The 14,611-nt window shown below is 40.6% G+C and overlaps 1 protein-coding gene across 1 annotated transcript in view; it reads left to right on the forward strand.

Moving 5' to 3' along the window:
• Nucleotides 1-13,526, forward strand: part of lcmt1 (leucine carboxyl methyltransferase 1) — a 33,890-nt gene extending 20,364 nt beyond the window's left edge. Inside the window, exons 8-10 of the mRNA XM_020523742.2 lie at nucleotides 4,523-4,643; nucleotides 6,255-6,356; nucleotides 13,425-13,526. Coding sequence (XP_020379331.1) covers nucleotides 4,523-4,643; nucleotides 6,255-6,356; nucleotides 13,425-13,526 — 325 coding nt within the window. The remainder of the gene's footprint in view (nucleotides 1-4,522; nucleotides 4,644-6,254; nucleotides 6,357-13,424) is intronic.
• The last annotated feature ends 1,085 nt before the right edge of the window (nucleotides 13,527-14,611 follow it).

Consider the following 14,611-nt stretch of genomic DNA (forward strand, 5'->3'; position numbering starts at 1 on the left):
CTTGAAACTTCATATTAACAACATTGTGATCTTAATTTCATTCCAAATGGTGGCTCACCATCACTTTTTCCCCAAGGAAAGCTAGGATAACCATTTAATGATAACCATTTAATAATAGCCATGCCAATGCTCTCCATCCCCTTTAAATGAATAGAAAATGTCTAGTTGTTTTCATAGGCTGTATTTACTTGTCACAACACTAGGTGGAGCACTTAATGCATTTGAATGCATGCGTCAGTCACAGTCTGTGACTTTATTATTTGCAAATGGATGTTCTAAACCAGGCTGAGACATGAACTGAAACCCGGTATTAAGGAGTAAACTAAAACCTAAGTTATGTTAGGATTGATTTTCCCAGACCTCAGATATGATTAAGCAAAGAGGATGCTTGATGCGTGACAGATGAAAATTTCAAGTGAGAACTCAGATCAAAGTTGAAAGGGGATGTTGAAAGAAGAAAATAAGGCAAGGAACTCGAAGATAAGAATATACTGGCAGTTAACATAAAAGATACAACACAAATCTTGTGCTGGCATGTAAACAGTCAGAGAGGACGGGACACGGTAGGGCTGATTAGGGACAAAGGTAAGATGCTTTGAGGTGCAGGCATGGCTAGGATGCTTAATGAATGCTGTATAGCAGTGTATAGATTGTTGACCTGAATATTGGTGTAAGTGGAGATGGTAGAGAAAGTAGAAATCGTGAAATCAATAATCAAATCATACTAGAAATGCTGGCTACGCTTGGTGGATAGTTCACCAGGTCCAGAAGATTGCCTCCCAGGTTGTCCAGGGAAAGGGGTTGGTGGTAATGGAGGGATTGCCATAAGCTTCCAAGCTATCTTAGCAGGGGTGCCAGATGACTGCAAAGAGGAAATGTGACTCCCTTGTTCAAGAAATTACAGGCCAATCAATTTAACATGGTGTGTAAGATTTGAAAAAATGATAATTGGAGAAAGATTTGCAAGCACTAAAAGGCAGAAAATGTTTGCCTATTCTGCTCGAATTTCTGAAGCAACAAGGCTAACTAAGAGAATGCAGTGAGTGTTATATATATGAATTTTGAGAAAATGTTTGACAAAGGCTATTTGATACAATTGAGTCTGGTGGAATATTAACAACATTGATAAAGGCGAGTCCATAGAAATAATGCCGTTGGATTTTTGATAAGGTTCCCTACAGGAAGTTGGTTCTCAAAATTAAAGCACATGGTTTGGGAGGTAATGTACTGGCAATGATTGAGGATTGGCTAACCGGCAAAAGGAAAAAGTAATAAAGAGGCCATTCTTGCGTTAGCTGGCTGTGACGAGTGGCACACTAAGGATCAGCTCCTCAAATATGATTACATAGACTAATATTTCCCTAAAGAACTTGGGCCCCAGCTGCTCACAAGTTATAATCAATGTTTTGGTCATGGGGACCAAATGTAATATTTCCAAAATTGTGGATGATGCAAAACTAAGCGGGAATTGTTATGAGGAGGATTTAGAGCGAGTTCAGGAGGATTTGGACAGGCTTAGTGAATAGGCAAGAACATGGAAGATGGAATATAATGTGGGAAAATGAGACATTATCTACTTCAGTAGGTAGTATAGATGTGTGGGGTATTTCTTAAATGGTAAGAAGTTAGAGTAGAAGTATGAAGGGACTTGGGTATCCTGGTCAATAAGTCACTGAAGGCTCACATGCAGCTGCAGCAAGCTATTAGGAAGGTTTTAATGAAATGTCGGTCTTTTTCAGAAGAAGATTTGAGTGAGGTTTAGCTTCAATTGTATACGAGCTTGATAAGGCTGATCCTCAAGTGCTGCAGTGTTGGTCTCCTTACCTCAGGAAAGATATTATTCCATAGAGGGAGTGCAACAAACATTCACCAGATTTGTTCCCACAATGATTTCTGTCTTCGTTCTCTGAATGCCAGGACAGCCCTATGAATGGAGGTTTGGCAAACTGGGCCTGAATGCTCCGGGATTTCAAAGAATTAGAAGCGATCTCATTGAAACCTAGAAAACATTGAAAGATTTAGACAGAGTAGATGCAGATAAGTTGTGAAGTCTGCAACCAGGGGTGCAGTTTAAAAGTAAGGGACATACCAGTTTGTATCTATTTGAGGAGAAACCTGTTCACTCATAGGCTTGTGAATTTTCGAAATTGTCTCGCGTAAAGGACTCCGGAAGTTCAGTCTTTGAGTATAGTTAGAGATTGGTAGCAGATATCCATCGATGGCGTAAAGGGTTTTTGAGAGCGTGTGGGTAAAAGACATTGAAGTGATATTCTATAAACTGTATTATGTGGCAGAGGGGGCTTAATGGGCTGAAAAGCATACACCTATTTCTCTAAGTGGCTCAGCACAGCTTAAGTGAAAAAATGGCTTAAGGCTGGCTAACAATGAGTCATAGTCAGAGAGCCAACCATTTACTAAAGGATTTGGGACAGTGGCAATTCCCAAGGGTCATCGTTAAGACTTCCATTTTTTTCACAAAAAATTACATAGAAAAGAAGCAAATAAAATTACAAATAATTCAAAATTTTCCAATTAACAAAACTTGGAGATGTGTTACCAAATGACTGTAATAGGACATAGACTAGTAGAAGGGTCAGACAAGTGGTAGGTGGAATTTAATAGTTAAAAATATGCTGGTACATTTTGACAGAAGAGATAGGGTGAGGCAATGTAGACTTAATGGCACAGTTTTAAAGATTTTGCAGGGACATAGGTGTGTATAGATCTTTGAAGATGGCAGGACATATCGAGAGAGTAATTAACATAGCATTTTGATTCTTGGGCTTTATGAAGTAGATGTATTGAGTACAAAAACAGGGAGGAAATGTTGAATCTTTGCAACCTCTGTTTTCACCATAACTGGAGTATTGCACCCAGTTCTGATTACCTGAATCAGATTCAGGAGGGACATAAAGTTTCACTGATGTTTTTGGGATAAACAGAGAAGCTTTGAACTATGTTAAAGCAAAAGGAATTTCAAAAAAAAGAATTTGCCCATCCAGCCTATTTGCAAATCATTTGTAATGTATAAACTCTCTAACATGCCCAAGAACCATATAATTTCTTAGGAATTGTGGAAATAGGCAAATGAAAACATCGACCAATTTTTGGAAATAATTCTGGGAAATTTCATGTTCCCACTATCCCTTTAATTCCAGGAACTTTATCTTTACCTTTTTGAAAGTCCATTTACTCAACACCGACAACAATACCTTCCAAACCCTATCCATTACTTCATCAAAGAACTTAATCAAATTTGTCTTAATAATTATTTTCACTTCTGAGCCCATGCTTTCATTACATAATTATTTATTTGATGTCAACCGTGAGATGCCTGGAAATATTTTTCCTTTTAGCAAATCTTTAGAGGGACTGACAAAATTAGAATCAATTTTCAAACTTGCACACTTTTTGTGCCCGGAAGCTTTTAGTCTAATTGCTTCCCTTTTTTTGCTCCAATGGGTTTCTTATGATGATGTTGGTTTCAAGGACGATAAAATTCTGCTGGAGACCTTCAGTTTTGTTTGTGTGATTGTCCATCGTGTTTAATCAGGCAAGTTCAGCAGATGAGTGGTGGAAGAAGTTTGATTTGTTTTAATAAATTATAATCCTGAAATTTAAAATGGTTGCAGTGTGTCATTTTACCCCTCAACCACTTTCCAGCAATTAGGTGCAAACTTTAAAACAAAATATGTTTTGTTGAATATTGCAACTTTCCTTAATTCCTTATCCAGGATGCTAAGTATTTCACTTCAATCACACCTTGTAATGTTCACTCCAGTAAAACTCTTCATGGCTTTAAAAAAAATGCTGAAGGTACATCCTTCATGATTTCAGTTATAGTGTCAACATTATTTTAATTTTTTTGTATAAGTGTTGAATATTCTCCTTTTAATGTAACCCTGTTAGTCAAATTAAGATTACCGCTGATAGGGCGAGGTAACTAACACTTTCTCTTCAGCACTATTGCTGTTTTGTTTCTGGAAATTTTCTAATCAACCAGTTCAGAGATGCTATGATACACATCTGGAGCAGCTAGAACTTGAACCAAGGATTCTCTAGTTCAGAGGAAGGGACACTACCAGTGCACCATATGAGCCTGTTTCAGATTTGTTTCTGTCATAACTGCAAATATTGAATTCAGGTGATGCTTTGTATGATGCAGTGTTTCTGGTTCAGTAATAAGAATAATAATGTTGAATTTTGAAAAACCACATGCTATTGAACAAGATTCAGTTCATTGATGCCTCTTTGATTTTAGCCTCACCTTTTCCATAATTGTTTCAGGTTACCATTTTCCTCTTTTTCACATCTTTTTCTCCAATTCCTCATCCTACCTGAATCCATGCTTCTGGTGGCCTTTCATTGTTGTGATTTATAACTGAGGTAGTGTCAGAACTAATGATGCAGCGCCTATAGATATTACAATAAAGTTTATAAACGTCAAACATCTGATTTGCTACAATGGAGGATTCCCATTGGTTATTACAGAAGTAATGTAAGAGTATTATTTTTCTTATAGATTACCAACGCTGCTACTGGCAGAATGTGTCCTTGTTTATATCACACCTGAAAAATCTACAGAATTAATCAAGTGGGCTTCAACTACTTTTCATACAGCTATGTTTGTCAATTATGAGCAGGTAACACTCATTTCAGTTTTCAGGGGTAATGGCTTGCTTAGACATACTTGCAATGGGGACATGTATTTTTCTGACTTTGGATAATTTTACCTTATTCTTGACTTCAGTTGGTAAAGCGATTACGAATATGCCATAAAACTAAAATTAGGATAGCAAAATAATGCTTTTATTAGCTGGTTGGGATATTAAAATTATAAAACTTTGCTGTTAGCTTTTTTATTTGAAGGCATTTAGTATCATTCATAGCAGAGGCATTGAGATAATTGAAAGCATATGGAATTAGATGGTGCACCATTAACCATCTTTATCAAGAGCAAAAATTATCTTGAGATCCTTTAATCAATATAATCTGATGTAATGTTGACTTATCTATCTGTTGGCTGTTTTGGGAAACTGTAGGCACAGGAGCTAGCTGTATTTAGAGTCATAGAGATGTACAATGCAGAAACAGATCCTTCAGTCCAACTCATCCATGCTGACCAGATGTCCTAAATAAATTAAGTCCCATTTGCCAGCATTTGGTCCATTTCCCTCTTAAACCCTTCCTATTCATATACCCTTCCAGATGCCTTTTAAATGTTGTAATTGTACCAGCCTCCACAATTTCCTCTGGCAGCTCACTCCATGCACACATTACCTGCATGAAAAAGTTGCCACTTCGGTCCCTTTTAGATCTTTCTCCTCTCACCTTAAACTATGCCCTCTGGTTTTGACCCCCCCCCCCCCCCCCCCCCCTCAGAGGGAAAAGACCTTGTCTACTTACCCTATCTATGCCCCTTATGGTTTTATAAACCTTTTAAGGTTTTGGAGTAGATTTGTAGCTCAGTTCGAGGGTGTTGAGGTTCGTTGGCTCGCAGAGCTGGTTTGTTGTTCAGCAGACGTTTCATTACCCTGCTGGGTAACATCATCAGTGCAGCCTCCGATGAAGCGTCGGTGTGTTTTCCTGCCTGGTTTTTAAACTAGAGTCCATTGAGCTGGATTGCCTCACTTCCGGTTTTCCTTCGTAGTGGAGTGTATATGGGGTCGAGTTCTGTGTTTATTGATGGCTTTCTTCGTGGAGTATCAGGCTTCTAGGAATTCCCGTGCCTGTCTCTGCTTAGCTTGTCCCCGGATTTTGGTTTTGTCCCAGTTGAATTGGTGGTTCTCCTTATCCATGTTTATCAACCTCTAGAAGGTCCCCCCTCAGCCTCCAACACTCCAGGGAAAATAGCCCCAGCCTATTCAGCCTCTCCCATATAACCCAAACCACCCAAGCCTGGCAACGTGCTTGTGGATCTTTTCTAACCCTTTCAAGTTTCACAACATCCTTCCTGTAGCAGGGAGAGCAAAATTGCAGCAGTATTCCAAAAGTAGCCTACCCAATGTCCTAAACAGCCACAACTTGCCTAGAAAGCAACAGTCACTGTTGAAACTACATTATGTAACATCTTGAATCATTTCTCCATAAGAAATGCTACCAACTTTTCGGAGTGTAGAATTTTGCTTTCAACAGATAATTTGGATTTTCTCCCAGGGCATCACTGCATTTTCCACATAGCGCCACCATTGTACAGTCAGATTTTTCAACCTGTCAAGCTTATGGGGAAATTATAATGGTTTTGTATGTTTTAGGTGAACATGACAGATCGTTTTGGCCGAGTGATGATTGAAAACCTGCAGCGTCGGCAGTGTAACCTTGCTGGAGTAGATAGCTGTCAAACTCTGGAAACACAGGTAATGTATACTTTTAGCACAATTGCATTAGTTCCTTTTTCAATCCTTGTCTCGGTAAAGGCATGAATTATTGAATTTTGCATGCAAGAAAGATTTTCAGCCATTGTGCCTGGGGCAGCTGAGAAAGAGCAATCAAGTTTAATCCCACATTGCCTGCTGTTGGTAGGTTTGTAGGTTACAGCACATATTCAATTACCTTTTAAATGCAGTGAGGGTTTCTGGCTGTACTAACTTTACAGACATGGGTTACGTATCTCCACCGATGCCTCCTCACCTTCCCTCCAGTTCTTCAACCAATTAGTTTACATCTACATCCCTGGGTCATTAACTGCACTGCTCCGGCAAGTACGTCTTTCCTCGTCACTTTATCTAAGTCTCTCTCAGTTTTGCATACATCAACTACATTTCCCCTCAACTTTGTGTTCCAAAGCAAACAGCTCCACCGTTATCCCACTATCCGTTGTCATAGCTCAGGTTTTCTAGTGTTGGCAGTATCCTCGTTTAATCTCTGTACTCCTCCCTAATACACCTTTTCCTGTAACATTGGGATACATCCTGTAGCTGCATTCTAACTAGTGTCTTATAGTTCTAGCTTAACCTGATTGCTCTTTATTATGTTTCAGCCTAGGAAGTGTCTTGTATACTACCTCAATGATCCCACCTACCTGTCCTGCTACATTCAGGAACTTGTGGACATAGCACTTGGTCCATCTGCTCCTTTGCAAGTCTGTGTAATACCACTTAATTTGGATTGCTGTATGTTTCCTTGTCTTGTTTTCCCTCCTCAAATGAATTTGTTTTTTATTCTTTCATTGTGCTGCAAATGTTTCTTCCTAGGCCAGTATCTATATGCCAGCTCGAATTGTCCTTGAGAAGGTGGTTTTGAGCACTGCCTTGAAATGCTGGTGTCCGTGTGCTATAGGTACCCCCACAGTGCTGTTAGGAAGGGTGATCCAGGATTTGACCCAGCACCAAAGAGAGACTGGCCATTATGCTTCTAAGTCTGAATAGTACTGTTTTTGGAGAAAACATTGCAGTTGGTGGTTTGCCATGCATTGGTTGTTTTCCACTTTCTAGGTGGGTTTTTAAATTCATTTGTGGGTTGTGGGCATTGTTGGCTGGGCCAGCATTTATTGCCTGTCCCTAGTTGCACTTGAGAAAGTGGTGGTGAGCTGCCTTCTTGAATCACTACAGTCCACTTGGTAGTGGTTAAAGATTTTAGAAGGTTCTGTTGAAGAAGCCTTGGTGAGCTGCTGCAATGCAGGGTCATCCTTCTGCAAATCAGTGACTTGGGGTTGTCCTTCTCACAAGTGGTGGTCCTAGGTTCTCATCCTGACCAACTTTCAGCCAGGGTTTAAATCCTATTTCCACGACTTGCTTCCCTCTGTTCTACTTATTGATATTGATGCTGCTGTACTCGATCCTAATCTACCATGTCACCTCTTCGGTGTCTGTCTTGCTGTCTGTACAGATTCACATTCCATTACTGCCAGTGCCACCATTCCTTTGTTCCTCGGCATTTGTGATTTTTTTTTTAATCTCAGCTTCCACTACTTTGCAATTACAGCTGTAATTTGTTGCTTAGCAACAGTAGCCCATTAACATTCACAGTTCAGTCCTTATTTCTAAATTCTCCTACCCCAAGCCAATTTTAGATACAATATGTCACTTTCTCTTGGATTCCATGAAGCTCGACTTCACTGACTAATCTCCCAAGTAGAACCTTGTCAATAATTTTTGCTAAAACAACGTGGCAGTAATCTCCTTGTTCCTTACCCAGTCTTCCTCGTTACCTCCTCAGAAGTCAGTCAAACTTTATCTTCCCTTAACAAATCCATGCTGCCCATTATTAATCCATTTCTTTCTCAATGACATTAGCATTGCCGCTCAGGATTTTGTCTTATACCTAGGTGTTTTGGTGCATGGGCCATACAAAGTTAGGATGCAGCAAATGATTTAGGCGGCTAATGGGATAGTATCCCAAACTGGGAGAGAAATTGAGTGCAAGAGTAAGGATGTCATGCATCACTTGGACTTAACTTGGAACAATGTGTCAATAATCATGCCCCACTCTTCTACAAATCATCACAAGATGTTTAATGTATAAAAATATCAATGAGACCACCGCAATGACTCGTTTGCCTCGACCAATTGCTACTTGGAACAAAAATAATTCACACCAGTTTTCTTCAATGACAGAAAAGAATATTTTTTTGTTGTGACACATACACTAGTGACCATAAAGGATGTCATGCAACTCAAACTATACACACTTACAAAAGACAAATATTTTGACACATGTACTATGTTTGGGAAACACATGTACACTGTAAATAAAATTCTGGGGGTCAAAAATCCAGACCACAAGGTAGAAAGTTCTTTTCTTTTTCTTTCAGTTTTAATGCGATGAGATGTTTTGTGTCATGATAGTCATCCCTTGAATCGATGGTTCATCAGGTGAACTTGGTTCTTGTCTGAATTATTTCTGAGGTTTTCTTGAATTTTTGTTACCCCCAGAATTTTACTCCCCCCCCCCCCAAAAAAAAACGGGGAGCGGAAACAATGCAGTCTGTCTGCAGATTCTGGTTTTCACACTCTGCTCCTGGCAATTGTAGCTTCTTAAACACTTCATAGCTCAACCAATCAGAAGGCTGTTGCTGGAAAGAATGTCTTTAACTCAAAAGATTCTTGATGGCATTTAGTCTTGTATTTTCCCTCTTTCTGTTACCAAAGAGCAACATTGTATCCCACAGCTCAACTATATGCAACACTCGATTTCCAAGTTGCCAAAAAGCTTTCCTGGTATAGCTGTCACAGCAGTCCAACTTCCATTTCAGTTTTTTAGTCCTCACAAAAAATGTGGTCCCTTAAACATGTTTCAGTTATATAGGACTTTGGTGAGATCACACCTTGATTACTGTGTAGTTTTGGTTTCCTTAATCAAGGGAGGTTGGAAATGCATGAATGTTTTTCAGAGGAGGTTTACCAGGCTGATTCCTGGAGTGAACAGATTGTATTATGAGGGAAAAGTGGAAAGACTGGATTTGCTTCCACTGGAGTTCAGCAGGGTCGGGGTGACTTGATTGAACTCGATAAAATCCTAAGCAGTCTTGACAATGTAAATGTGGAAAAGGATGTTCCCTCTTGAAGGGTGTGCCCAGAACTAGGGGGCATATTCCAGTAATGGCAATATCCCAGGTGTTAGTCGAATCCTGAACTCATCTGCCTTATCCACTTGAGTCCTCGTATTGAGTAATATTCTAATCACTGAACAACATCTTTGTGTTTTTATAGGCTTTTTTTATCTGATTTCTACACTTGGTTTCTAATTTTCTACCTTCTGTTTTCAAATTTGCTTCTCGCCTTTCTGAATCTGTGCTCAGGTTCTCATCCCCCAACAAGTTAGTTTAAACCTTTCCCCAGCAGTACTAGTATGATCCTAGGCAATGATGCCATGACTTTTTGATAGTCGCTATGTGATTTCCGAGGTCCGTACGTGCCAGTGGCTTCCACAAGCAGCAGCCTTTCGTTTACACACTGAAGTATGTGGTGTCCCAGCGACTCTGCAGCTTGGAGGGTGTGTTGGGCCAAGGAAAGTTGAGGTGGAAACAGCCCTGACTTGTGCAGGTCCCAACTCCCACAGGATTGATCCCCATGTCCCAGAAATCTAAAGCCCTTTTCTCCTGCAACTTCTCTCTAGCAATGGTTTTATCTGCCCAATGTCCTTGTATTCATTAACTAGGACTTGGGACCAGGCGATAACCCAGTGATTACAACCTTCGACATTGTGCTTACATTTTTTTTGAAGTCTAGGAAACACATTATACCTGTGTGTTTTTTGACTATCTGCGTATCTATTTGTCTCTGTGTCTCTCTCTCTCTCTCTCTCTCTCCCTCTCCCCCTCTCCCTCTCCCTCTCTCGGTCTCTGAGTATCCCTCGGTCAGTGATTTCTGTTGAGTTGCAAATTAACCCTGGCACCGGAAAAACAACAAACTATCCTGGAATCATCCATGGTGTGGAAAAGCCCTCCTTGTGTGACTAATGAATCCCCGGCACTGTTTATCCGACCACCACCTCCCAATCTTACTGAATCCTAACCTACTAGAACCTTACCATCATCCACACTGACAACAGAATTGAATAGCAGCTAGAGAGCGGGTTGCAGGGAGTCCTGCATTCCATGGCTTGTCCTCCTTGGCTGTCTGATGGCCCATGCCCTTTCTTTTTACATGTCCTTAAGGTGTCGGGTGGCCAGCTCCTGAAGCGTGCAACCCATGTAGCTTCAGTTTTGTAAATGTACTGTAATGATGGCAGCTGCTGCTCAGGAGCCTTGAACTTCAGCTGATGGCACATTCTGCACCTCCACCTGTCCAGCACACGAGCAGAAGTCCCATGAGACACAGGACAGAGATCCCCTGCCAAGCTTGTGTTTTTAAATTAGACTACTAACTTAACATACACAGAATAAAACTGAAGCTTGTTCCTGACAGAGATTTAAAACAAAACTCATCAGCTGCTCACAAATTAGCTCCTTCCCTTTGCTTACATCATTTGAAGTTTTTTTTTAATCTATAAGTCATTCTCCCTTAACTCTAGGCTTTGTAATTTAGGCCTATTATTAGCAACTTTCTACTTGTAACTCACAAACCTCTCTAAATTCTCTCAAGTCTGTGCTCCTTTACTTTTGGATTCTGTGAATCCTTCTTTTTAGGGCTGGCTTCTGAATGATTGTTGCTCTGTTACCCTGTTTGCCATTAGGATTGTTTGTCTGTCCCTAATTCCTCTTGTCCTCTGGCACTGTTTTCCCTCAGGCTCTCACTCACCGGTTTTGTTGATGCTGAGCTGTGCTTTTACCGATTAGTCTGTCACAATATTTTTCTTTAGATTTCCTGTCTTCCTTCTATTTGTCAAATGCTATTGAATGAGCTCATTAAACAATTCATTGAAGCCTCATAAAATGCACATTGAAAACATTGGTAATCAATCGCTAACAAGTATGATTGCCCCTAGGAAATTCCATGTCACTGGTTGTGTGTCCTTTGGGTCCTTGCATGGCCAATGTGAGCCCGATCCTAGAGCTATTATAAAGCAGAGGTTGATCCCTCCGCCTCTGAGAAATAAAATCGAAACATTCAAAGAGGAGCACCTTGCCCTGTAATGTGTATAAATGGAGTGTGAAAAGTGGTGTAACCTGCCTTTCAGCAACTTCTAGTGGTTAAATCAAATAAATCCATGATACTCACTTTACAATCAACAAGTAATAATTTATTTATCTAACTCTAACAGTAAAACAAATTAACTAAACTATTAACAAACTAAATAAACCCCTTGTAACTACTAACTATTTCCAAATAAACCAAGATTCTAATGGTATGCTGTTCCAATAAATACAAGTCCAACTGATATAAAATTTAATAAAAGTAGAATTTAGTCTCAAAATTACAGCCAGGTTACGTGTCTTCCGGAATGTTCTGTGCCTTCTCCGTCGATTCTTCTGTCGGGAATGTTAACCAGTTGTGCGCTAGGAACCTTTGATTTAGATGATACTTTCTCTAAAATTTAGAGAAGGCTGTGAGAGCCGGCAATTCTCTCTTGAAAGCTGAGACTGTTAACTCTGGCAGATGGCAGTTCTGCTGTCTGTGCCCAACTGCCCCTTCTTTTATACCCTTGATGACATATCAATTTCTTACAATAAGATTAGTCCTATGTTGTCAAAACCATCAGATTTAAATTTAATTAGTTTTTTTTGGTCTCTAAGTGCCTGGTTCAAACTGGCTAAATTCAAAACTTGTCTTGGTCACAAATCAAAACTGCTGCTTGGCCTGCTAACTGATTGATCTTTTGATACAAATGTTTTAATTTGTGTGCTCTCTGTGCTTGCAGACATCTGCTCACAGACATCTCCAAGGATAGAAAAAGCAGAATTTTTTGAAGGGACCATGCAATGCTTCCCCCCCCCCCCCCCCCCCCCCACCCATGTAGCACTTTACACGCACCAAATTTTAACATCCTGCCTCCTAATCCACAAATACTCTGCCCAACTTCGCAACCAGAGCCCCATCTCCAGCCACACATTTGGCAGGTGTTTCCAGGAGATGGATGTGATCCTTGGCCTTGAGATCATTGGCATTCCTTTCTCCATTTCTTTTTCTTTATACCGTCTTGCTGAAGGGTGTTCTCAAAGAATTGTGAACTTTCACATTTTCTCCAAACTGGTTTCTTTCTGAATGAGGGTCTCCCATGCATTGACATTGAGGGAGGCCTCGAGGGTGTCTTTGAAACCTTTCCTTTGTCCTTCTCTCGCTCGAGTGCCTTCCTTGAGCTGGGCGAAGAAGATTTGCTTTGCTAGTCGGAATGTGTCCAGCCAAACAGAGTTGGTGTTGAATGATAGAGACAACAAGGTGCAGGGCTGGATCTCTGGTGTTGAATGATCGTGTCTTTGACGTTGGTGCTGTTAGCTGCTTCATGGACACTGGTGTTAGTGTGCATGTCCTCCCAGCTGATGTGAAGAATCTATCTCGAACAGTGTTGGTAGTATTTCTCAAGGGTCTTAAGGTGACATCTATATATAGCCCAAACACTGGAAATACTGCCATCCTGTAGGTCAAAAGGTTGTGAAGACTTGAAGGTATAATGTAGGCTGACATTCCACTGAAAGCAGCATTTTCAGCAATGCCATCTTTAGGATCAGATGTGAAAGCATAGTTTGATTTGCCAGTGCAGATTAACGGTAAAGTTACAAGAAGAAAAAGAATGCTCCCTCTCTCGCCTGGACCAAATTCCTCCTTCAACCAGCACCACTAAGCTCAAATTGATCGGTCACTTGTTTTTGTTTGAATAATGTTTCTGGTACTGAACATAAATGCCGTTTGTTTATATCGCTGGTCACTGCACTCTTTTAATTAAGCACATTGAGAGAGTTTGAGATTCTAATGGAAATAAATGTTTGCCTTCTTTCATTTTATTGAATTTCGAATTGATTGCAATGGTTCTGAAATATTAAACAACTTTAAGTACAGTCTGAGGTTGTTTCTAATTTAAAATGGTTTGGGCTTCTTGCTTTACAGAAAGATCGGTTTCTTTTGAATGGCTGGGATTATGCAAATGCTATGGACATGATGACAGTTTATAACAGTTTGCCACAAGCAGATATTCAGAGGTATTTATAATTTGAGACTTTTGTTTTGTAGTGCGTCTCTGCTGCTAGCAGTGGGAATTGATGTAACGGGGTAACTGTCAATTAGTGTGTCCAGACAGACCATGTTGTAGGTCAACTCTGACTTTGCAGCAGGTAGAATTAGTTTATAGTTGCCTGTCGGTCAGAATAATTGATCTAAAGATATAGATATAAAGGCCACAAATGGAGGAATATGACAATAACATTTACAAATGAATTGCCAAATGTTAAAGTAAATTGCATTGAACTTGGCTTCATGAATTTCCTCAGCTTTTGCTCTTTCTGATGTGTTGGCATTAGATGTTGTAGCTCGATTTGTAGGTTTTGAGAGGGACTGTAGCCACGGGCGAGCTCATCCCTTGAAGACTTGAGAAACACATGGCCAGTGGCTGAAGGTTCAGCCTGCCATTCATCTTTACATGGCTTGCTAACTCATTGTTCAAATTACAGAAACGGGGAAGAGACAGGTTTGCCAGAACCTGCTTCTCGGCAGCTGCTGTTCTCACCCCACAAACACTGATTGCTCTGATGACTGCCATCAGGGTGGTAGAATGGGATAGCCTAGCTTCAGCAGCACGAGGGGGAGAGGGGGCAAGAGACAGAGAGACCTGCAGTGAGGGTGTGAGAGTGAGAGACGGTCTGTGTGCACATGGGTAACGGAGAGATGCACAGAAGGCCCTCCTTCAAAGACACATCTACACGTTAGGCTGGAAGAGCAGCTAAAGGCAGGCTGAAATGCCACCCATTTATGCCCCACTCTTGTATGAAACTTGCTGAGATCAGTTTGGAGTATAAGTCACTGAAGGCAAATGCTGTTTATTATACACCGGTCCTTAGCTTTGTCCGAGTCGCAACCCCTTCATAATGAGCAGGATAGGTGAGTTAATCACTGTCCCTTTGTGTGTGTCTGTGTCTCTCTCGCTCTCTGCATCCCGCTCTCTCGCTCTGTCCCCCACTCCCTGCCTCCCTCTCTCTCTCTGCATTCCCTTCTCTCTCTCTCTGCATTCCCTTCTCTCTCTCTCTGCATTCCCCTCTCTCTCTCTCTCTCTCTCTGCATTCGCTTCTCTCTCTCTCTCT

The sequence above is a fragment of the Rhincodon typus genome, chromosome 21 (genome assembly GCF_021869965.1).
Source record: "Rhincodon typus isolate 14 chromosome 21, sRhiTyp1.1, whole genome shotgun sequence".
Classification (NCBI taxonomy): domain Eukaryota; kingdom Metazoa; phylum Chordata; class Chondrichthyes; order Orectolobiformes; family Rhincodontidae; genus Rhincodon; species Rhincodon typus.